Source organism: Stegodyphus dumicola, chromosome 9 (genome assembly GCF_044657685.1).
Source record: "Stegodyphus dumicola isolate Sdum_Otavi_A_Nest chromosome 9, ASM4465768v1".
Lineage (NCBI taxonomy): Eukaryota > Metazoa > Arthropoda > Arachnida > Araneae > Eresidae > Stegodyphus > Stegodyphus dumicola.
Window position 1 is genome coordinate 180649920 of NC_140776.1, and position 26317 is coordinate 180676236.

A 26317-nucleotide genomic window follows, 5' to 3' on the forward strand; every position below is an offset into this window, starting at 1 on the left:
ATGAATTGAAGTTGATCTGTCAGCACTATCCTTATCTTGAGAGCACATGTTTTTATTTTATTTGGCTTATAATTACTTACTAAATGTAGTATTTCATCTCGATGTACTCTGTCTTTGATATGATTTAAAGCAAATGACTCTTCATTATACTTCGCTTCCGATAGCGAAGAAAGTGACAGAGGTTATTGAAAACGAAAACATTTCAATTGACAAATTAGTCGGTATTCTTGACACAGCAATTATAGGACTTGAACAGCGGAACTTTGTAACTGGACAAGAAATTATGTCTATTTATAGAATTAAAGAGAATGTATTATCACATAAAAAACGAAGCAACTTAAACAACTTACATTGAAAGAAATGTTTAACAAAGTAAACAAATAAATATTAAGCTTTTTCTTTTTGTAAATTTTGATACCCTTTAGATCATAATTGTTCTTTATTTCGTAAATTACGATTTCATATTTTTAATTTTATAATTTCTGCATGCCATTTTACCAGATTTAAACTGATGATCTATAATCCAGAAAAATCGATAATCCCGAATCGCCGAAGTCCTGACGAGTCTGGATTAACGACTTTTGACTGTAAATTCTTTATTCAAGAACAAATAATTATGACAGCAATTTCATAGAAAGTATAAAAGGGTTAACAGGATGTTAAATATGACTATAGACAAAAATAAAAATTCTAAAAGAATGTGTTTCTGGAAATTTGTTTTTGTTAGGCTTGAGTTATATAGCAAAAATAGTTCATTTGCATTCTCTTAGACCTTTTATTTATGTTGGAAATTTCATGTGCATCCACTAGAATTATGTATGTGTGGATGGTAATTGTAATTGCATTGAAACAATTTTACTAAAATTGTTTGTATATTTTTTATTCAGGAATCTTTGCAAATGTCACTGTCTCTGTTACCACCTAATGCTCTAATAGGTCTCATAACATTTGGCCGAATGGTGCAGGTTCATGAACTGGGTTGTGAGGGTATTTCCAAGAGTTATGTTTTTAGAGGTACTAAAGATCTTACTGGCAAGCAAATACAGGTGAGGTTTCATGAACTTATTACATACCAGTTTTATATATTATTGTACAGTGTGTTTATATTTTGTGATAAAATCTATTTTATGTCCTATTCTTTAGATTAATAACTGAAAGATTTTTATTTTAGGACATGTTGGGTATTGGAAAATATGCTCAAATTCAGCAACCAGGAGCCCCACAGCAACCAAGAGGGCCTGTTGGTCAAACAGTACCTCCTGCTAACAGGTATCATGGCATTTAAAACTATTGAATTACTTTATGATTTAATGAAGTATTGATTTTAGTTTTTAAAATATGAAGTAAACTAATTTAACAATCTTGCTTTTTTACTGTCAACTAATTTATATGTGTAAAATTTTTTATACGTATGTATATTAGTATGCAAGATAAAAATTATGTAAATCAAAATTCTAACTTTAATTTGCAATCATCCCATATTATTTAATTTAGTTATTTTCCTTTTCTGTCCTAAAAAATGACAACTGTTTATAATAAAGTGTTTTAAATACATCATTTAAAAATTAACTTCATTTGAGTCTTATATAACGCTAATGATGCAAATGCTTATATTAATACTTAAGCTAATAATTTCAAATATGCAAATCAAAACTTAAATAATCAAAATGAAGGTGGACCATATTTAAATCGTTTTGAGCTAGGTTTTCATCTTGATGTCTCGCATTTTTTTTCTTATTTCTCTGCTATGAACTTGCTTGATGCTCTTTCCTTCATCAAAATCAGTTGTTAAGAAAGGTGTAGAAAAGGCACAAATGGGATCAAGAATAGGCATGACAATTGTGCTCATTCCATTGTGTAATTCATGTTGAAAATTTGCTTATTAAGAATAAAGTGTTAAATCGGTCACTATAGCTGTTAATGTCTTTTATACCCCAAGCTCCACCATTCTATAAGTCATGTTCTCTGCTCCATCAACAACTTCTAAATTGTTATCATATAACGTGCATTTCATATGCTTCCATGTATAAATTGAAAATTTTTAAATAATGTTTTGCTGTTCAAATTTGGAAGTTGGCTTCTACGGGATTTTGAAATGACCTGCAGATAATTCGATCGCAGAAATAAATAAGTAGAATAAATATTAGTAGTTGATATTAAATGGGAATTTTTTTTAATTTAATGATACTTATGTATTTTGCTTATGACCACTGTCAACAGTATCATTAACGTGCAATTTAGTGCAAATAAAAAAAGGTATAAATTTAACGATGATTTGATTTTGATTTTTAAATAAACTATCACTTATGACTGATCATTTGTAAATAAAATCTGATTTGGTTATAAACTTTATGGGTAGATTTTAATTATAATCAGTACTCCTTTTTATTATTATGTTCTCCCATACGGTGGTCAATGATAATCATACATGCTCATGTACACATCCATTCTCATGCTTTGATTTGAAAATATTGCATCGATCATAGTATGGCCTTTCACATAGTGTTTTGGATTTGCTAATCAATGACTTAACAATCATATTTTTAAAAGCAGTTTATCTTCAAGATTCCTGATAGTGTCCTAAGTATTGTCATACTTTTTTTTTTTTTTTTTTTAGTCATTTCTCAGTTTTTGATATCAATGTTCTGTTTTCTTAATAAGATAACCAAGTTTGTTATTCATTTCTTCTTACAAAAGATAACTTTCTTCACACTTGCACACATACAATTCAACAAAATCTCAAGATCTTTAAAAATCCCAATAGAGTTGTTGCCATATTTTTTTTATATTTACTATATTATTTATATCTGCTATTTTATTTTTTAAAAAATAATACATAATGATAACATTTCATGGCAGCAAGTGAAACGAGCCCAAATTTGAGTATCGAGACGAATGTGTTTAATTGCTTTATAATGAGAGCTTGTCTTCATAATGAGCTTATTTTTTTACATTTAGCATAATTCCAAGAATACATTTAATGCAATATGTTCCCAATCGTGTACGTGTTTTAAATACCAAATTTCAGAAGTTTTGGATCATCTCGTAATATATTTTTTACAAAAGTAAAATATCACTTTCGGTTTAGCCAAAATCTAATATGTTCTGGCCATTGATATAAAAGTCTTACTAAAATTAAAAAATTTTACATTATATTGTGATATAGTTTTTCATTAAAAGCTATTATAGATTTCAAGTAAAGTGCCACATCCAATTCTCCATTAAAGATTGTTGTAGATTTCACATAAAAGCCACTTCTGGTTATCCAAAATCTAATGAACTCTATATGAATGTAGAAAGCTTAAATACAGAAAAAAGAACTTTTTAAGAGTTTAATTTAAAAGTTTTTATGAACAAAACAATCATCACATGCATACATACATACAGAAAGACAGATTTTACATACAGATACATACAGATTTTTTGTTGTAAAAATAGTTAAAAAATTTTGTGGGGACTGTAATTCATGGTTATTCCCTGAAAACTTGCTGTTGAATTTTTGCACCGAAAACTTTGCATCGATTACCTTTGTGTGTAGGTTGTTGGGAAGAAGAAATATTAAAATTTTGAATATGATTTTATGGAACAGCAAGGCTTGAAGTCATGGATTGGATACTCAAACCATTAAAAGACTGTGAAGTTCAGCAAAATGGCATAGTAAAAGAGTTAATAAAGAAGGAAACAATTTTTATTTTTTTACTATTTTAAACTATGTTATGGATTTTTGGATTCTGTAATGATTTAGTAAATTTGTTTGTCACATAGTTTCAAAGTTTGAACTTATATTATATAAGTTTTTATATTCCATATTCATAACTTATATTTGTTGATTAGATAATTAAATAAAGAGTGATCTGTTCCTTCAAATTTCCATTGGAATGGCTTGATGTAATAGGGGGACTGGAAAGTAATGTCGCTTTCTTACATTAAATTCACACGAATAAATTTTTAACGCATTTTATTTTTAATCAATAATGTAATCACCCTCATTATCAACAACCTTTTGCCATCTAGTGTGCAAATTTTCAATCCCCGGACCGATATAAATCAATTGGTTTTTGAGTAAAATATCCCAAGATGGCATTTTGGACATCATTCAAATTTTTTGGCACTAAGAAAATGTTGTAGGGAGGGGAATAAATGGAAATCCGAGTGTACGATATCGGGCGAGTATGCTGGGTGATGCAACACCTCCCATCCCAATTCATTCATTTTTCCAGTGTCCGTCTTGCACAGTGTGGTCTTCATTGTCGTGTTGCAGAATGATGCCTTTTCTGTTGAACATCGCTGGATATTTTTTGATTAAAGATTGGTTCACTCGATCCAATTGTTCACAATAAAAATCTGCATTAACAGTTTGTCCGGGTTTCAGCAATTCAAAATGAACAAATCCACAAGTACTCCACCAAGCACACAGAAGCACCTTTTGGGGATGTAAACCTTTTGTAACCCCTATTAAAACTGCCTTTTGCATTTTGGATTATCATATAGGACTCATTTTTCGTCTCCAGTAATCAAATGATCAAAAAACAGTTCTGTATGGTGCCGTTGAAGCAATACGTTGCATGTGATGGATCGGTTGGCTTTTTTCTCTTCAGACAGTATGGGGAACTCAAACACCTGCTTTGCTTGTTTTTCCATTCTGCTTTAAATGTTCTTGGATGGTCGACCAAGGTTGGTTAAGAGTGTTTGACATGGATTTGCTTCCACTTCTGCCCTTAGCATGTTGTCGACATGCGCAGAAATGACATTACTTTCCGGTCCCCCTATTAATTTTGGTGGTATATCTGCCAACTTGAAGGAAATACATATGCATCCATTTATTCATAATATGCCTTAACCAGGCTTCTCATTGTCAGTATCTGATTCGGAATTTCCTAGGAATTCTTAGTATCTCTCTCCGCTTCTGGCAAATGGGAGAAATAGCATCAGCCTTCATTTCAGCATTAACTTCATGATCAGCTTCCTTACAGATAATGTCATCATTAATTCACCCATACTATTGCTGATGCAAATTTTCTTAGTGTTCGGATAATTGTTTCCAGCCTGTTTTTTCTTAATGTTATCTCATGTAATCTGGTAAGTTGAGGTAACTTAGTTAACTGATTATTTGAACTTTTAGCATCATTTGGCTGAATTCAAGGTGATTTAATGCATAAGTTTTCAATTTTAGCTAATTTTTTTTCAATAAAATCTTACCTTTCAACATATGTATGACATGATTATATTCAGAAATATATGTTAATCATTTTTTTTTCCTGTTATGCGAGTGTAAAAAAGTTTTAAAAATATAGAAATTCTAATTAAAAATTAGAAAATGTAAACTGAAATATGGTAAAAGAAGGAAAATAATTTTTGGAGATTAAAAACACAAAAATTTGCTCCTAATTTTAAGGATTAAAAATCCTTATTAAATAATCATTCAAATTTCATATTATTTGTAGTTATAATTATAAGTAACTGGTAGTTAAATTGATCTTGATTTTTGATTATGTTATTATTTTGCCAGATTTTTGCAGCCAGTTCACAAGTGTGACATGAGTTTAACAGATTTATTAGAAGAGCTTCAGAGGGATCCTTGGCCTGTGCCGCAGGGAAAAAGACCATTGAGATCAACTGGTGTAGCACTTTCGATTGCTGTTGGACTCTTAGAGGTACTACAGGTTGCATGAAAAGGAAATCATGCATAATTTAATGTGAATGTTAAAAACAGGCATAGATAAATATTTATAAGAATTTAGTATATAACTTTATCCATGAAAATTAAAATTAGAAATAAACCATTGAAAACTCTTTTAATGGTTTATTTCTAATTTTAATTGCTGTGTGCATAAAGTTTATACTAATGATTATTTTATACCAGGGTAATAGCCAGTACCATGACTGTTTGCCTTAGACAAGTCTTGTGGAAACCTTATATGCTGCTCTGAATTCTTTACGGATTCTTGTAGAAAGATGAACTTCCCGTAAGAGAAGGGATATCCATGTCGAACATTGTGGGGATGCATTTTATTATGTCATGCTAATTTTTATTGCATGTTGTGTTCTTTTTTCACTTACCTTGCCAAAACGTTAAGAAAAAACAATCCATTATTTCCAAACATTTAGTATTTTACATCAAAAAAATTTTTTAAAAAAAATTGTAAGTGTTCTATTTTTTATACAACCAAATTGTGCATGTGGAAATGCACTGTGGTAATGTAATTTTAACAAAACTACTAACAAGTTGTAGAGCCATTAGGGTTTTTGATGCTGAGAGATGTGAAAAATGTGCAATGCCCTTTCCGGAACTCGAACCTCGACCTCTCGAATACACACTGAATGTGCTACCATTGCATCATGAAGTCGTACTCGAAGGAGGGATAAAATACCTTATAAGGTGTTAGAACTAAAGATTAGTTCAAGAGAAGTTGCTTCTTATTCAGCAGAGTTAACGGGAGGCAGAAAGGAAGTTTGAGAATAGCAATCATTTTGATGCAATTGCAAAACAGTACATGAAAATAAAAACAGTAAAAAAAAGTGCTTATTAATCTGCTGCCGTTGAAAATATATTTCATCATTGAAAGGCACTAATGGATTTCTGGCAGTATATTAGCAAGTATTGGGTAATACCAAAGTACTGACCACTTATTTTTGTACACCATTGTCATTTTAAAGTGTTAAACTGTAAATATAAAAGAATATTGTAATATGTTTATGGTTTTTTTCAGTATTGTATATTACTCATTTAAGTTTATTTTGTCTTCATTATATTTCTTTTACTTAAAACGTTTAAGCAGTGATATAGTTGTATTTCAATTGAAAACAAATATCGCATTCTTGTTAACGTTCGTGTGCAGAAAAATCATTACTGAAGAGAGTAGCGAAAGAAAAGTAGAAGATTTAGCCAGCTTCATGAATAAAAAAATAGCTTTGAATTAGTTAATGAAAATTAATTGCATTTGTAAATTATATCAGAATGGTGGTATAAAACCATATTGAATGGAATCTCTCGAGTGTTAGCCCTGTTGTTTAGAATATTATTCATTATTTTATTCTATGAATGTAAAACGTGATGCTAACAATGGATACTCAAAAGTTTAGAAGCATTTCATGAGGTGGGACTTAGGATGTCAATAGGATATAATATACGCTAATATTCTTAGTTTTTTACTTTGTTATTGTACAGAAATAAGTACAATCTGGAAATAAAATCGTTATTATTCATATTGCACTTAATCTGCATGCTTATTTTAAGTATTGGGTTCTTTGCATATTTTTGCATTGTTTATATTATAAGAAAGAATGTTTGAATATTGTCTGCAAAAACCCAAATATTTTAATAAAAAGCAATTTTTGTAGGAATTACTTTTTCATGTAGGCTTAATTGCAAAATGCACTCGGGTGCACAGTGACATTCAGTGCTCCAAGGTCATGAATGCACAGAACAAATGCACTCTCTCGACATTGGGAGTGAAGAAGTTAACTGGAAGTATGCAGATTAAAATACAATAAGTTTTAATAAAGAAGAAATACATTAATCTCTTGATGTATGGTTATGGTTTTCACTTTAACATTAATAGATCTTTGCTCTGCACTTTTTCATGCAGTTTATTTTAATTTGCAATATGTGTTATTTTCATATTATTATTTTGGCCCACCAGCGGCCGAGCGGTAAAGTCGCTGAACACTGGTAGTTCGGTCCGAGGTTCGAATTCCGCGAACGGGCTGGCTGCATGGGTGTTTTCGTGGTTTTCCCCATGTGTAACGTGCATACAAGCCAGTTTCCCTTAGAAAATCCTCCAAAAAGGCATCCCTCCTCTTAGGCAGATAGCCCTAGTGTGCTTTGTCATAATTAAATACACCACCATATTATTATTTTTATTCTTCACACATTTTTATGGGCTGTCAGCTGGCTATAAGTGTGAAAAACTCGCAGTATTAAATACTTTCTTTATATTTACAAAAGAAAGCTTTAATTATTTTATACACACACATACATGAATGCATGCAGTCAAGCTTTAGTCTGTTCTTTTTGTAAAAATACCATTGTTGCTTTTCATATATCAAAAAGTTAGGTGTTGGTAGATACTATCGTAAACAGAATGCATAAAAGTGTTGAACAGGTTTTGGTACTTTTTTGTAAGATTTCATTAAAAACTCCTCATATTTTTTAATATGTATTCACAGTTTAAAAATATTCATGAAGCTTTTTATTTATTCCTAGTTATGAACATTATTTTCTTTTCTATAGTGTACATACCCAACTACAGGTGCTCGTATAATGCTGTTTGTTGGAGGACCTTGTACTCAAGGACCAGGTGCAGTTGTGGGAGATGAATTAAAATCAACAATTCGTTCTCATCATGATATTGAAAAAGATAATGCCAAATATATGAAGAAAGCAATAAAAGTAAACTTAATTTTTATGCATAAAAATGTTTTGTTTAAAATTCTACTTAAATTATATTTTTTTGTCTGAAATTTACTTTTTTAGTTTCCATTAATGTATGTATTTTTAAAACTGCTTATCACCCTGAAAAATTAAAGCAACCAATTCATATAAGATGTGTAGAATAGTAATTATACTGAATCTTTGTCATAGAATATGATTAAGAATAGAAAATTATCAGATATTTATGAAGTTTTTGTGTTAACATTTTTCAGGAAAATTTTTCATTCTATTAATGTATTTTTTTCTTTTGGTCAGAAATGATTTTTTTTAGAAGTTGTTTATCAATTGTATTGAAAATTTTGTTGCAGCTATGAAGTTAAATTGGTTATAATTTGCGGTTTTATAACCTTGACATTGCTAAATGGCCTTATCAAAAAAAAAAAATTATGCTAATATTCTTTTCATTCTCACTCTTATGCATTTATTTAAATATTTTTTAATTTAAAAATTTTCTTTTAATGATGTGTACAAGTATTTTAGAAAATTAATGCTATTTTTATTTATTTACATGTTGTACTTAAATGAATTCCAAGAACTAATTAAGCTGTAGAATATGTAAATTGATATATTTCTAAATATTGATTTTTATGTTACAGCATTATGAAAATTTAGCTGGCAGAGCTGCTGCTAATGGTCATATTGTTGACATATATTCTTGTGCACTTGATCAAACTGGTTTGCATGAGATGAAATATTGTCCTAATTTTACAGGGTTTGTACCTTTTTAAACTTCTTGCAGATTTTATTTTTATGTAAGTTATTGGTTAAATATTGAGAAATTGACCAAAATTTTGAAATTACATAGGAAGATAATTATGAAATTTTCAACTAGGTATGCTTTTGTTGCCGTAATTTAATTCATTGTATAAAATTTATACTGCTTATAAAAGATTTGTTTTGGAATGCTCAAGACTTGGAACATTAATAAATCATTTTTTTATTTAAACTTATCAGTGACAGTTATCGTTAGAATATATTCTTTAAGTGAGAGATAAAAGCATAGATTTAAAATAAATGCATTTATATATTTGTTCAATATTTAACTAAGTTAGGAATTTAAAATTGAAATCAGTTCATTGTGGAAATGTTTTTCTGAAGTATTTCTTTGTATTTTAATTTCAGTAAATAGAGTAACTTTTATCAAATTATTGTTTTTCTATTAAATACAGAGTAAAATTTTCCAGTTTATGATATTTAAAAAGTATACAAAGACATTAAATTTTTATGAAAATGTTCTTTCTTTTAAAAGAAAAGAAAAAAATTTTAAAACTATAAAAAGTTTTACTTGAATTATGTGTTAAGTACTGAACCTCTGTAACAAAAGAATTGATAACGCATGCAACAGCTGTAAATGTCCAAAATGCTATATTTAAGTTCTAGCCAATGCTTTTATTTCAGGTTTTTTGTATAGTAAAATCTCAATAATTTGCACTCATTTTGAATTGAGAAAGCAAAATTATGGTTTTAGAAAATTTAGCATGCAAATTTAACAGCATTACCTCTCCCCATTATATGTGTATGCAAAGAAATGTTTTTGACAACAATTATTTTGTTTGAAGAAGTAAATTTGTTGTATAATTTTACAGTTATTTAGAATTTTCTGTACACATGTTTACTCTGTCTTTTTATGATAAACAATGAAAATGAATTTCTGCAAATTTTAAATCTCTACTTTTTCATATTATCCTTCTATCCCACTCTCCTTCAATATTAATTTTGAATTTATATGGCGCTGTATAAGGAATTCATTTGTCTACATATTTTCAGAAAAGGAACTCCAACCTAAATGCACTGTCATGGCTAGTTCATTTACAATATTATACACTGAAGAAGCTCATTTATACTGACAACAAATTGAGTTAGATTCTTAATAGTAGTAGTTAGAGACTTTTTTGACAATAAAAATGGAAAACATAGTAGATGAAAGTTAAAAACAGAAATTTTATTTAATTTTATTTAGTGTTTTTTATAATTTAAACAGATATTAAGTAATTTAATAAATTCAAAATAAATCAAATATGATATTAAATAACTTAATAAACTTTTTGTCATGCTGTTGGTGTTATTTATCAGCGATGAGCTATGAAGATTTTAACTAAGGATTTGCACTTTATCTTATAAAAACAAAATAGCTAATCCTAATCAAATGTTTTACTTTTTATAAAAATTCAAAACATATATAATTGTGCATAGAAAAGAAAATATTTTAAGATTAAAAAACTTTAAAGTTTTAAAAATAAAAAAAAAATTGCATCATGAATCGCATACAAGTCAATTTAAATGTATGGCACAATTTATACAAGAAGTTGCTACTCATTATTTTCTTCTTGATATCAGTTCATCATCTAGAAGTACAATTAGAAGGCTGTGAGGCTAAACAATAGCTTTTCAAAGTTTTTTTACATGAAGTTGAGTTTTCAGTTCTCTTAAAGATTTCCTATTTAAGGAGATTATCATTTAGTCTGATATGTTGTGCAGTCATTGAAAATGCCACATCCTCCAGTCTTTTAATGTGAAACTAAACTACTGGTCTTCATCCCATTATCTTGATTTAAGCAGTGCGATGTTCAGTGATAAATTTTTCAAAAACAGCTGTAATTTTTCTGCACTTATATATATTTTATCTACAGTGCATTTGACTGGATTTAAATAAAACCATGTAAAGACCTAGTTCTGAGAAAGAGGAAAACCAACATAGATCAAAGTATGGTTATCATTTATGATGTGTGACTTGAAAAACTTTTTTAAACAAAAGAACAAGGAGTTTTTAATTAGAGACAAAGTAACAAAGGACTCCTGCGAGCACTCTTACAGCCCACTGCTGTTATTAATTCTATTGTGCATGTGCAAATGCAGTGGGAGACAGCACTGGAATTCAATTCAATTCTTTTAATTTTTTAAGGCCTTTTAAAATATATATATATATATATTTAAAGTAATTTCACTGGTTTAGTGTATTTTTCAAAAGAATTCTTTACTTCATCAAAAACTATCTATCATTTATCCCTTTTGCTCTCCACTAAATGTTCTCTTTATACTGACATTATCTTCTGTGTTTATAATTATATTTAAAAATACAATAGTATCGGTGTAATAGTATTTATAAAATATAATATATAATTGTATATATAAAAATATAATAGTATTCTATAAATCTTGATTAATTAATGTTTCAATTATTTATTTATGTGCCAGCAATTTAATTTTAAAGTAAAAATTATGAAGGGAAGATATATAAACAAAATTTGGAAAGACACGGCCTATAATCTGCAAAATTTTCTATTTTGTGCAATATGGATTGTTGGAATTCTGTGATATTTATACAAACTGGAATTATGTGATTGTTTTTTATTATTTGTCTCCTTCCAGAGGCCATATTGTTATGGGTGACTCATTCAATTCGTCTTTATTCAAACAAACATTTCAAAGAGTATTTGCTAAAGACCCTAAAGGTGAATTTAAGATGGCTTTTGGTGCAGCATTAGAAGTCAAAGTACGTATTCAGGTTTTCATTGATTTATTTCATTCATTTCATGTATTAATTTTATATACATATATATATGGGAAAGTATTTATTGCTTCTGTACTTAATATTTCTTGCAGACATCTCGTGAATTAAAAGTATCTGGAGCTATAGGATCATGTGTTTCATTACACAGTAAAAGTAACAGTGTGTCAGATACTGAAGTTGGTATTGGTGGAACTTCTCAGTGGAAATTTTGCGGTATCGGCCCTGGTAATACTGTAGGCATTTTCTTTGAAATTGTGAATCAGGTAAATATAAATATCCGTAGATCTTAAACATTCAGATAAATATTTTGATTCTTTTTTGTTAGAGCACCACTTGGCTTCAAGCATAAATGTTAGTGTAAAATTTAAGTAGAGATAAGAATGTCAGACCTAATGATATATACAGTTTTGTGAAAATAAAAGCTATTTAATAATATAGCAATTCACAAATAAGAATTCCTGTAATTATTCCAGTCAACAGCTGTATCCTAACTACAACTGGAAGGAGTATGCGAACATGATGTTGCCAAGCAAGTAAAGCAGCTGGAATGTTTTCCAATTAAATTGCTGTAAAGTAAAACTCCATATATCAGTGACAAAAGTTTTTTCTCTGGTAACCAACCCGTTCTGAAGCTAACACATTTATTCCATTTATTTGTTGTCTTGTATGTGATCTATAGTTTCTGTGCTAATCTAATTTTCTGTACCTTTTTTTCTTCCCAAAAAATAAACAGGAAGAGAAATTTATTTTGTAAGAAATTTCAAACAAAGATGATCATGTTTGTTGAAAATTCTAACAACAGGATGGCTGCTCAGCATTTCTCCATAAATGAAAAATAAGTTAATAAGTTTAAATAAAAAATAAAATAAGACTGGAGAAAGAACACTCAAATACACAAGGGTGCAAATTTCACCAATATAAGATCTTTCATTATTATGATGATGCTGCAAACTAGCATTATAAATAATTTCAAAAATAAAATAATTCATAAACTCATTCCGTTTGAAACTAACTTTTTTTATAGGAAATATAAACTAAACATATAAAGTAGTACAAGGTTTAGAAATTTAATTTTTAACATTTTACTTTTGTTCCCATGTTCATTTGTTTTGGTTCTTATTTTAAATGTTTGTTCTATTTATTATATTTCGTTGTTCTTGTGTGATACTTGAGCTGTTTTACATGTTTGGATTGATCCTTCCAATAAAGCCATGTAACAACAACATGTGTAGCAATTTATGACTTGTATCTGACTATATATATGTTATGACTTGTATCTGATCGAAAATTATGTACATTTTTTGCAAGATAAGGAGACTTGTATATAAGCTGTTCTCCATAACTTTGCTTTTGAAAAAGTTCCAAAAATTCTCAACTTATACATGGAAATATATGGTATATATAGAGAGAAAGAGAGAGCAACACCACATTCACATGTACGTGGTCATTTGCTTAAGTGTACAAACTTCAGGGAGGGGTAGGTTACTCAAACACAATTCAGAAATATGTAACAACATAGGGTGGAAATGCATTTGTAGTGCATTAGAGGCATTGTAGTGAAATACGTAAAATCTTGCATGAAATTCGGTATTCAGCAATCAACTGCAGAGAAAGTAGGATGGAAGGTTTCAGTAATTTTGAGTTAGCAGATACACGTCTAGGATATGGAGCAGCTGACTGTAATGGGTGAACCACTGTGCACAATACAGTGAGCTGTACTCAAACAGGCAGATTTCAAATCACCGGATGTTGGCATGACTGCGTCAAAGATTGTGTGATATAGGATATTTCAAGACAAGTCAAAGGAATTAGGAACCAAAGACACATAGACCTAAAGTAGAAAATATGCTGCTCCATTATGCAGAAATGAATCCACATGTCAGCTTACAAGTAATTGCTACAAACCTTGCTGTCTCCAAACCATTCATCTGGAGAATCCTGTGCTTGAACCACTTGCATCCATAGCATGCAAGCACGTACTGCAGCTGCTTCCTGCTGATTACACACAACATTTGCTAAATAATTTAAGCAAAAGTATATTATGGAACCCAATTTTTTTTATCCTTTTTGCCTACAAGGCATTTTATAGCAGGCAAGGCTGTTATAGGGCACATAACACCCATGTAATGAACAGTGGATAACTCAAGGAGGCACTAGAATTCAACATTTGGTCGTGGTGATTCTATTCATTAATCTGCATAGTCCTCCATAGCTTTTTTTCTCTGGTGTTACCTGAAAAGCCTGGTGTATGAAACATTCTTGGCAGGCACTTTAGCATAGCTGACACGATCATCTGATCATTCTTGATACTGTTGGTATATTCCAAAAAGTCTGATTTTGTGCTGCACTGGTGACATGCTTGCATCTTAACTAATGGTTGTAACTTCGAACACTCACTGTGACCTCTGAATATCACTACTATAATGATGTGCTGGTTAAAGTATTATTATTCACATTACTCTCTCTTTCAATTCTTGTGTTTTCTTTTCTGCACATGAAGGTTGTGTTTCCACCTTACATTGCTATATAATTCTGAACCATTGTTTAGTAACCTACCCATCCTCGAGGTCTGTGCATGAATCACCCTGTAAGCTTAATATTTAAGGAACAAAAGCATCTAGTCTTTTTTTTTTTTTTTTTTTTTTTCTTAAATATCCTGTGATTATTGTTGAAATTGAGGTTTAGAAGGATGAATTGATGAAATATTGATTATAGTTTGTGTGAAAATTAAGCATTGCTTAAAATTATTTGAATCAAATATTTGTTTTTCTGTAATTTGAAAAAATGCATGTATCTTATAATTTTTGTTTTTTATCTTTCTTTTTACAAACTTAGCATAATGCACCCATACCTCAAGGTGGTAGAGGCTGTATTCAGTTCATTACTCAGTATCAACATTCTAGTGGTCAGAGGAAGATTCGAGTTACCACTGTTGCTAGAAAGTAAGTATAGCATTTTGTACATACAGTTAGTAAACTGGAAGTATTCAAAATGAAAAGCATTTCTGAACTTTCATAGCAAACATAAAATTCCATAAAGCAATTTGATCTTTACATTTAAATTGTATGCAGTGGAGAAAATTCACTCCCTCATGTATAAAATTTTATTTGAACACATTTGCTAAATTGCAGCTGTTCTTTTTACACAAATTAAATTTTTATATATCTATGTGTTTTTATGCAAAATTTACTCGTCATTCAACTATGATTCATTTCATAGAAGCATGATAGCAGTATGGAAGATAAATATTATAAAGATAGCTGTCCATTTATTAAACAAATATTACCATTTATTAAATATACATTAAATTACTGACTATCAAATCCCCACCTAAACTGTTAATGTAATAGGTCATTTATAAATGGCAGACATTTCCTGATAGTGTTTCATCTCAGAGATAGGTTTTTCCTACTTTGAAATAAATGGAATTTGTTAATTTATCTGCCATTATCGTGTTTTCATTTTTCTGTTAACTTTTATATTCACAAACTCTTTAAATTAGTACTGAAACTTTTTTCAAACTTTTCTTGCAACCTAAAGTTTATTCCTTTTTGGGGGGAGTGGGGTATATTTAGGGTTTTAAGTTCATTTGATTAAAAAGGTTTTGTGAATGTCTTTATAAGAATAATGTTTGATTGTTTTATAAGTTCATCATTTGTAAATAAATAGTTTTCTATTTTTCCTTAAAAAAAGTATGATTTTTATCTTGCAATTTACTTTTAAGATATATGTTATTTCATAAAAAAATTAATTCATACCATTATATTACTTGTAGATGAAAATGTCAAAATTTTTTTTTTTTTTTTTTTTTTTTTAAATATATGTATCTTTTTTTTTTTTAAACTAAGTAGGTAATAGTTTATGCTGTGAAGTATGCATGGGGATTATGTAAAGGAAAATTTGCTTACCTTCTACATGATTATGAATGTATTATTATCTTAATATGATAGCATACCTTTCAATTTTGAATAGTTTGACAGTATGTGGATTACAGTTCTGTGGTATGCAGATAGCAGATTTGTCATCCATTTAAGCATTTAAGTAATTAGTATATTTTCTTTTATATGGAGTTTGAAATTCGAGAAAATTTGTAGCATGTCCCCCCCTTAAATATTAAAGTTGTGCACTTGAAGCTACAGAATCTCATAAAATATGGTAGAGAATTTCATGGAAATAGTTTTATCATTGTGGAAGTGTTTTGTAAATATAAGAGCTTTTATATGGCTCCAATAAATAAAATATTCGTTTCATGCTAAGTTATATTCAAAACATTTTATGTAGAAAATTTGGGAATGAATTTACTGTCTTAGATCACTTTCCAATGCTCATTACTTACCAAAATTCAGTTTTTCAGTCAGATTCTGTAAATGGAGGATCTGGAAAACAAAAATAGTTACTGCAATCCTTGTTTTTTTTTAACCAAGTATTTTGTTCACTTCATATCTGAAAGAGTTATCAACCCATAGTTCTGCTGTCCATCTGCTAATGACATGTTGTTCAAGCTTGTCTTTAGAAATGTAACATCTCACTAGTGGCCAATTAATTAAAACTATTGAACACTGGGAGTTCAACTTAAGTTTAATCTCAGACAAACTGGCTGGCTGCAGTTGGTTTTTGTGATTTTTGTGCAACATGGATATGAGCTAGTTTCCTCCACAAAGGATTAACATATTAAATTGATTTTTTCCCCTTTCTTTTCCAAATTAAGATAATTCTGTTTATTTTGAAACATACAAGTAATATATATTGTGAATGGTAGTTTACTGTTATAAATTTCTTTTGAAAAATAAACAGTTTTGTCCAGAATTTGGTATTTTCTTTTAAAAGCCCTAATTGCTCTTTTGAGTGGTTAAGATATATTTTCTCTGTATATAGTCAGTTCCAAATTAATTGCTAGTTAATTAACCGAGCCTTACAGAAAAAGTCAAGTTTGTTTATTTTGAAACAATGGAAAAATTCCTGTTGCAAACTCTCAGAATAAAGCAAAAATTTCTGATGAAAAATGCAAAAAAGGAGAAGAAAATGTGTGGGATGACAACAGTGATAGCACCACATTACAATATATAGGAATTATTTTTGTCCACAACATTGCATAATTTAATTTTACATAATCTGGAATAATGAAAATGATTGAATCATCATTAGTGTTTCTGCAGTTGCAAGATTAAGCAATTCCTCTTCCCAAATATGTGCGATATCTATCAGTCATAAATCTGTAATATGAGTATGCGTTCATTTGCACCCTCCGCAGTGTGTAACTGGAGCTAAGCTCGTTGATAACCATCAAAAGGATAAAAATAAGTCCCTAAATCATAAAATTAAATAAGCAGCTATTAATCATCTGTTTCCTATTTGTTTCTATCAAAATACAAGACTAATCTAAACAAAAGCATTGTCTTTTCTATTTTTAAGTATGTTTTTCTTGTTTTGAATTCTGAAATACTTTATATAACCAAATGAATTGATTCTCCAAACTAAACTGCTTCAAATTCATATAATAATACTTTCTATTAACTATACTACAAGTTCTCTTTCTTTTGTTTTTCTTATCTGTTAATATTGCCATTGAATTAACCATAATTTAAGATTTACCATGGAGACGTCTTCCTCAATTATTACCCTGGTTAATTAGTAGTCATATATATATGTAATGATAGCAAACCATATTTGAATAGTTGGTGATAACTTTTAGATTGATGAATTTGCAGATACTATTTTACAGAAATCCAACTGAGGAATAAATGTTCCATACAGGTTAGTAGCACGTAATCCAGTCCTGTTGGCCTAAAAATGCAATAATAGAACATTTAAGTTTTTCTCTGAAATATTTTTCAATTTCATTGAATTTAGAATAAGGTATATTGACAGATTCACTGAAATTAACAATTTCCACATAGGCGAAATACGTAAGAAATTTATCTTTTAAAACTTTCCAGTCTAATTCAGCACACTCTCTGAAAAAATGCCAGAGCTTCACCACATATGCAGTCTGAAAAAGAAAGAAAAAAATGGAATGAAAACAAGAAAAAGACGGAACAGCGTCGATGTGTAATACCTAGATAGGACAGATCGCAGATCCATATTGAAGAGGAAGAAATCTGATTGCGTAGCATGCTAATGTTGAAAGTCGAGGCAGTTTTAATTCCGTTCTTATTTTCCAGTTGACGTTTGTGGCCACAATCCTTGGTACTCTACTTGTACTTATTCAAGAACATTTACATTTTTGTTAACTGTTGTGATAGAAAGCACAGCAAAATTATGTCCAAGCAGTGCACAGAGAAAAGCTGAAATGCATAAATATCCAATATGAAAGCTTGCCAAGAGGAAATTTTTGGTTTACTTTCGAAAAATTTCCCAAGAGTTACGTCACCAGTTTTGCGTAGTTCATGGAAGGTAGAATGATCTAGAAATTATGCAATCCAGAGAAGTTATTACAATTTTTATAACAGAGAGGGAGAATTAAAGGTTTATCATTAATTTAAATTATAATTTTGATTTACATATTTTTTATCTTATATATCCCCCCCCCCTCTTCAAAGAGTAAAAGTCTTAGCGACAGAAAAGCCATTTTAGAAGAAAGCATTACAGCAGTAGAATACTTATACATTTTAATTTGAATATTTTCATAAAGTAGTGCTACATTACATTTTCAGATTTAAAAAATATAACCAATTATTGAGCAAGTTATTTATAATGATGGACTGAAGAGAAACTCAAAAAATTTGTTAATTCCATATGTATTTAGATTCACAATTTGTGCCTACAAAAGTGAATTTAAATAAAAAATCGAATTAAAACCGCCTCGACTGCCATGTTCTTAGTCTTTATAAAGTCTACATTTTAAGTACCAAGTATCTACGCCATCAGTATTTCTACATATCTACATCTCAGGGGTCTTACATCAATGCTTCCAAAATTGTGCTTTTATTACATATATATGCCTTTTATTTGTTTCATAGTAATGAGGATAATTTTTATAAATACGTAAAATTATTCAATTAGTCGTATTTAATTTGACAACTAGCTCGTTGCACTTAATAAGAGAAATTGGTCCATTTGATTATGGAAATTAAAAATTAAATTTGGAGTAGAAACTCATTCATTTTCTTTCACTCACCCCTCCTACCCATAGTACTGAAATAGTTTTCATAAAAGTATCTATTTTATTTTAAGAAATTATGTAATGTCTATAATCACTATTTAAAGAAATAATTCTTGCGGCCACATTTGTAACACCATGCTTAGCAATATTTTGTGTTAAAAGTGTTCTGTTTTTATCTGATAGTTTAAATATTAGTAATTATCCTTCTCACATTTGTTTTAATTAGTTGGGCTGATGCATCCACCAATATACATCACATATCTGCCGGATTTGATCAAGAGGCTGCAGCAGTGCTTATGGCACGACTCGCTTGCTTCAGAGCCGAAGGAGATGATGGGGCCGATGTTCTACGATGGCTAGACCGAACTCTAATTAGATTGGTAAAATTATTCTCACCTTGTTTGTGCTCTTTATGAATAAATTCATTACAAAATATGAAGTTTCTGCATATTTTCTCTCGTATATTTTACTACCATTATTGCTGCAAAGGCAAAACGTTTTGGGGTACGGACAGTTGCAAGTGGTTTCTTTTAAAACTAAAAAGTGTCAACTTGTATTGCTGATCAAAATGTAGTTTATGAAGGGAATATTATAAAAAGCATTTTATGTAATTTTCTTGTAAATAATTTTAGTGCAGTCGTACTTTACTCCTACTTTATCTAACTTCAGAAATTATACAGTAAACTCTTCTCGAATACAGGGTCTGTGTTATTAACCCATCATACATATGGCAAAATGCATTCCTCAAAGTTAACTTTTTGTAGAAAAAAAACGGTTTAAGTATAGTTCAGATTAAGAAAGTATGTATAATTTATGAAACCTAAATGATATTTTAATTAAAAGGGTGAAATGAATTGTGTTAATATAAAGGATTTATGAGAGGTAATAACTGCAAAGTTTCCAATATCTCTCATGAAGTGTCCTTCTTTTCTTCATTTATGTCAATATCCATTACAAAGTCAGCCAGTTCTTGTGTAACAATTTATTTAACTTCTTATATATTGAAGGCTGTTTGTCTTTTCCGTTGCTTTCACCTACGACTTGTGTTATAAGATCATCCAGTTCTTCATATGTCAGTTCGCAGCCATCATTCTGTATTAATTATTTGATTTCTCCTTTTTCCATACCTGAAAATCCCTTGTCTCATATTACTATTGAAATCTGTACTTTTTTTTTTTTTTTAATCGTCATTGTTGATAAATTCACTTGTTCCCATGTGAATTTAGTCATTTCTTTGCAGTGTCTTATGTAGAATTACTTCTAAAAAGCTGTTGGTGAGTCATCCTTCATCTAGTGCTTTATTAGCAGAGATGTAAATATAGCTGATATAATAGCTTTAAATGTTTTTATGATTCCTTGATCTATTGGTTGGATTAAGGAAGTGGTGTTTGGTGGAAAAAATGAAACCTCTACATTTGAATGCAGTGTTCTGTGGACTATAGCACTGTGATCTGCAGCATTGTTGAGAATTAGGAAAACTTTTGCTTTTCTGAGTGATATTTGATTTCTTTAATGAATAAACTTTCAAACCAATCATTAAAGAGGGCTTTTATTAACCAAGTTTTTTTGTTCCACTTCCATGTAATCGGCAGTAGCTCAAAATTTTTCCCTGCAATGCATGAGGAATTTTAGTTTGATAAATGAGCAGAGGTTTGGGCTTCAAGTCACTGAATGCATTTCCATAAAAAAGCAAAGTGAGTCTATCCATAAAAGCTTTAAAACCTGGGGCAACATTTTGTCTTGTAGATTTAACAAAACCTGTCATGTAGGTTCATTGTTCCATTCATTTATAAAATAGAAACATCTTGTATGCATTGAAAACTTGTTGTGGAATGTAACCATTATGTTCCATTAATTTCAAAGATTGAGTTCTGAGTTCTAAATTTCTCTGCTGCTGCTTTATCTGCAGAGCCAGCATCTGTGTGGAGCTTTTTATTGTGCAAATTAAAATGATGCTTAAAGTTCTCAAACCAACATTTGCTTGCTTGAAAGTCAATTTTCTCCGAAGATTGACCATCTTTATTTAAAATGAAAGAAAACAAATCTAAAGTTTTGTTTTGAATAGTAGCACTATCCATCACTAAAGCATTTTCATTTACTTGATTTTCAATCCAAGCTATTAATATGTTTTCAATCAGAAAATAGAGAAAATTAGCTTGAAACTTAGTAATCCCCCTTATCATCTTTCATTCTTTTAGATGTCATGTTGAATTGAATTTTTAAATTAAAAGGCATACAAAGGATAAACACTTATAAATATCTGATTACAGCTTTGTTAACATGAGTGAAACCTGGGTCACTCAGCTAATGGGCATCACCAATAGGTTATGCTTTTTTTAATGATTGAGTTCTATGATGCCACTTACAGTAATTTCCAAAATGAAAACAAAAAAAAAAAAATAATAATAATACCTTTGAGCTGACTTATAGGGCAGAGCCACGCACCGAAAGATTTGTCATTGGGAGAGTAAATCTTTTTATATGCCTGAAGTTTGATAAAGAGTATATAGTTGTCATAATGTGGCTGATGCTCTGCACTGAAATTCTCACGTTGGAGAAATTAAGTGGAGACAATTAAGGAAGTACATGTATATAGAATTGCATTTAAAAAGGGTATTTACTGTAAATTCAAGCACTTGAAAATAAAAATTAAGTTGTATTAAAAAATGTGGATAATTTTGCAAACACTCAAATTTTTCTGCCATTCTCCAAATCTCATTTTAGATATAAAATATAAATTGATAATTATAGCATACTTAATGTATTCCCACTTTATGAATCAGTTCATATAAGAAAGGTATTCCTGTATGTAGAACACCATAGAACAAGTTTTGTGAGTCTGTGATGTCAATCTGCTTGGAAAAAGCCAGATTTATAAAATTTGGCTTTAAAATAGCCAGTTTGTAAACCTTCCTGTTAAATAGTCTAATCTTATTTATTCTTTGTATGTCTAAGAATCAAATCTAATCAAATGCTTGCATTATATTTTGTAATTTGTTTAGATTTTAACTTAATTAACCTTTTGAGCGTTATGACCGGGTTTATCCGGTCATCAGAAGTTTTGCTACTTGGTATATATTAGCTTATAATTTAAGATATTTTGTTTTCTTACTTTCTTTAATAATATAAATATCATCTTAATGAATGTAAGTTTATGAAAATTTACACTAAAATAAATAATTATGCAAACCAAATTATAATGTATGCTGTTTAAATATTGGTCTTCATGATGGATCTAAAATCCTGTGCCACTCAGAGGGTTAATAATTATATATAGAAATTTATTGCTTCGGGTACAATTTCTCAGATCTAATGCTTGATATTTAATATTCTTTCAGTGCCAGAAGTTCGGAGAATTTAATAAAGATGACCCAAGCTCATTCCGATTTTCTGAGAACTTTTCACTGTATCCCCAGTTTATGTTTCACTTACGAAGATCACAGTTTCTACAAGTATTCAACAATAGTCCAGACGAAACTTCTTACTATAGGTAAAAGTATATGGTTTATGAATTATTACATTTTAAGGCCATTATATGTATTGTTACATGCCTATGGGTTCATATTGGATTGAACAATTGACGAAATTTATTTTCATGAAAACTCTTCACAGTTCTGAAACTTTTCACTCAAAAGTACTCATACTGAGTATGACAAAGTGCAATCAATAGTTACCACTTCAAACTACTAAGAATCCTGAACACAGTGCAGTGCAAAGCACATCAAAAAGCAAAAGCTTGCACGGTGAAATACTCTCAGCTAAAACTGAAAACTAATGCTCTCTCTAGTCTTATCTAGTTTTTCCCTATCCACATCATCATCTAGCCATTTACCTCAATCTTAATGGATTTAGCCCTGCAGCACTATTTTTCTGGTGGTCATTTTTGCATTCTGAAGCCTTTCATGTTACATTAGACAAGAGATACTGCAATTTACATATAATTTCACTAAAATTATTTACATGTATAAAAAATTTGTAACATTGCCTCTTCCCAAGGGCAGAATATCCCAACCAGTTCAATACTTAAAACTAAACTACATGAAGCCATACTTAAAACTAATGAAAATTAATAACTGAATGCTAAATGCAACACTAAAATAATAATTTCAGTAAATGACATAATAAAATGCTAACTAATCGAATACTAAATCAATAAATAAATGCATGAATTTACAAATTTATATATACATAGGACCATGGTCTTAGTATACTATTTACATTATATACAATATGATGGCCAAAGAAAGGGAAAATCTTGTCATAATGAATGAATTTAGGCTTAGAATTTGATGACTTACAGATCTGAACTACATCATTCAGCTTGTTTAAGACTTTTCAGAATGACTGTAATTAGGAAAAATCCCTTCCAACATATTGGATTCCATAACCATACCTTATTACCTACAATGAATCAATGTCCTGTGGCTCACATGTCATATTATGTCAAGATGGAATATTTATGGTGAAATGTTTGATTGTTGAAGTAAATATTCAATTTAGTAAGCAATAAATAAAAATCCCCTCCTCAAAAAAATCATTTGTTTCCTTTATTTTAATTTTTTAAAAGAAACAACAATGTTAGGATGCAAATAAACAAAAGCAAAATCTGCACATCGAGTGGAAGCTTGCATGGTTGATCTTTACATTATGGTAACTTGGCGTTTTTTTGGTGAAAATTTGGCGACCAACTCTCCTACAGCAACCCTCTATTTTTTTTTTTTCCCGCCGCTATTTTGTCTTCACGAAGTAAAGACATGTTTCTTTTCTTTTTATCTACTGAACACTTCTTCCAACAATCTACTAGCCGAATTACACTTATGCTAGAAATTTTATCAAACAAAACTGTTTAATCATGACAAATATTCACTGCAGAATTGGGAAAAAGTGCACAATACCATACTCCTTACGCGTTTTTCAAAATAACACATACACATAAACCATGTACACGCCGACTTATTTTTACTTAAAAAAACATCCCAGAATTACACAAAAATGGCATTGCGCACACTCTTCACTATATCCATGTACACTGCTTTTTTTCTCATAAATTAGAAAAATTTCACAAAAATACATGACAATTTTCTGAATCTTTAAACCCGGTAAAAAGAACATACAGTCAAAAGTCGTTAATTTGGACACCCATAATTCGGAATGATCTATAATCCGGACCTCAAAACTAAAAACTTTCTGCGCATGCGCCGCGTTGACACATGCGCATAGGCGTTTGCGCGTGCGCGTAAAACCTTTTACGACTGCGCATATGAGTGTGCGCAAATGCAGAATATGTTTTCGCGTGCGCATTTTATGTATAATGGACGTATAAGCTAAAATTATCTAATTATCTATTTCGGTTAATGTTGATGATTGCGTTGTTCCTTAATTTTCGAATTGGATCCAGCTTATTATTTTTTGCAGACTGTAAGAGCAATTTTATAAAAGTAAGCTTAAACTTTCGATTATATCAAATAGAATTTCCGATATATATTTGTTAATATGTAAAGGATCTAAAGCGAAAGTATGTTTTGAAATCCGAAATCTGTTTATCAATTTCACGCTGCTCGGCGGGGGGAACGCCGCAGTGGGCGCGTAATCAATTGGAAGTTGATCTGTCAGCACTATCCTTATCTTCAGGGCAGATGTTTTTATTTTTTTTGGCTTATAATTCCTTACCAAATTAGTATTTCATCTCGATGTGCTCCGTCTTTGATATGATTTAAAACAAGTTCCTCGTCATTATAATTCGCTTCCAATAGCGAAGAAAGTGACAGAGGTTAGTGAAAACGAAAAAATTTCGATTGACAAATTAGTCGGTGTTCTCGACACAGCAATTATAGGACTTGAACAGCGGAATTTTGTAACCGAACAAGAAATTATGTCTGTTTAATAGAATTAAAGAGAAAGTATTATCACATGAAACGAAGCAAAACTTAAACAACTTACATTAAAAGAAATGTTTAATAAAGTAAACAAATAAATATTAAGCTTTTTCTTTTTGCAAATTTTGATACCCTTTAGATCATAATTGTTCTTTATTTCATAAATTACAGTTTCATATTTTTAATTTTAGAATTTCTGCATGCCATCTTACGAGATTTAAACTGATGATCTATAATCCGGAAAAATCGATAATCCGGAATCGCCGAAGTCCCGACGAGTCCGGATTAACGACTTTTGACTGTATATGAAATTACCTGATCGCGAAAAAGTTTATACCCTTTCCAAATATGAACATTTCCACATATAAAATAAATAAAATATCCAAAAACTTTTACCTCTAAATCATCTATTATATTATACACGTCACCAACGAATTCATACCGCAAGCATTACAAATACTTAGTGTCAAATATTTAAATTATTTCCATGCACGTTTACTTCAACTTAAACGTATACCAAATTCCTACAAACATAAAATTCACAAAATAACTATCATTTAATTAAAATATCACTAAACCATGTACACATCGACTTATTTTTACTTAAAAAAACATCCCAGAATTGCACAAAAATGGCATTGCGCACACTCTTCACTATATCCATGTACACTGCTTTTTTCTCATAAATTAGAAAAATTTCACAAAAATACATGACAATATTCTGAATCTTTAAACCCGGTAAAAAGAACATATATGAAATTACCTGATCGCGAAAAAAGTTTATACCCTTTCCAAATATGAACATTTCCCCGTATAAAATAAATAAAATATCCAAAAACTTTTACCTCTACATTATCTATTATATTACAAACGTCACTAACTAATTCATACCTTTACTTCATTACAAATGGTTACAAATACTTAGTGTCAAATATTTAATTTATTTCCATGCATGTTTACCCAAATTACTTTACTTCCACCTTACATTTAGAACAATGCATAAAAATAATATCCTCAAATAATTAAAAATATTAACTTACCTATTCTTCTTCAGAATCTTGATTACGTGTCCGATAAACTTTTCTTATTTCTGTTTCACGATCTTTAAAATCATACTTATAGTTCACACCAAGGTACCAGGTAAAATAAATAACTTAATACAACATCTTTACTTCTATCTCGCACAACCTTAAAGAAACACTTATTACTACGCCTTTCAATCCCACTAAATACCCATTTCGAATTCACTTTAGTTAGGGCCATGGGATCCAAAAATTAACGAACACTGTTTCACACAACACAGAATAAAGGCAAATACAAAATTTCCAGATTTTTTCCCGATTTCCCCCCTTTTCCAATTAAAGAACCGTAATTCGTCCATTAATATCACATGA

At 29.9% G+C, this 26317-nt stretch overlaps 1 protein-coding gene across 2 annotated transcripts in view; it reads left to right on the forward strand.

Annotated features, from left to right (window-relative positions):
* Nucleotides 1-26317, forward strand: part of Sec23 (transport protein Sec23) — a 54530-nt gene that overhangs the window by 17901 nt on the left and 10312 nt on the right. For both annotated transcript variants that reach the window (XM_035365824.2, XM_035365825.2), the window contains exons 6-15: nucleotides 888-1046; nucleotides 1172-1269; nucleotides 5510-5654; nucleotides 8234-8392; nucleotides 9031-9146; nucleotides 11804-11927; nucleotides 12038-12208; nucleotides 14781-14887; nucleotides 19274-19427; nucleotides 22386-22537. In XM_035365824.2, coding sequence (XP_035221715.1) covers nucleotides 888-1046; nucleotides 1172-1269; nucleotides 5510-5654; nucleotides 8234-8392; nucleotides 9031-9146; nucleotides 11804-11927; nucleotides 12038-12208; nucleotides 14781-14887; nucleotides 19274-19427; nucleotides 22386-22537 — 1385 coding nt within the window. The remainder of the gene's footprint in view (nucleotides 1-887; nucleotides 1047-1171; nucleotides 1270-5509; nucleotides 5655-8233; nucleotides 8393-9030; nucleotides 9147-11803; nucleotides 11928-12037; nucleotides 12209-14780; nucleotides 14888-19273; nucleotides 19428-22385; nucleotides 22538-26317) is intronic.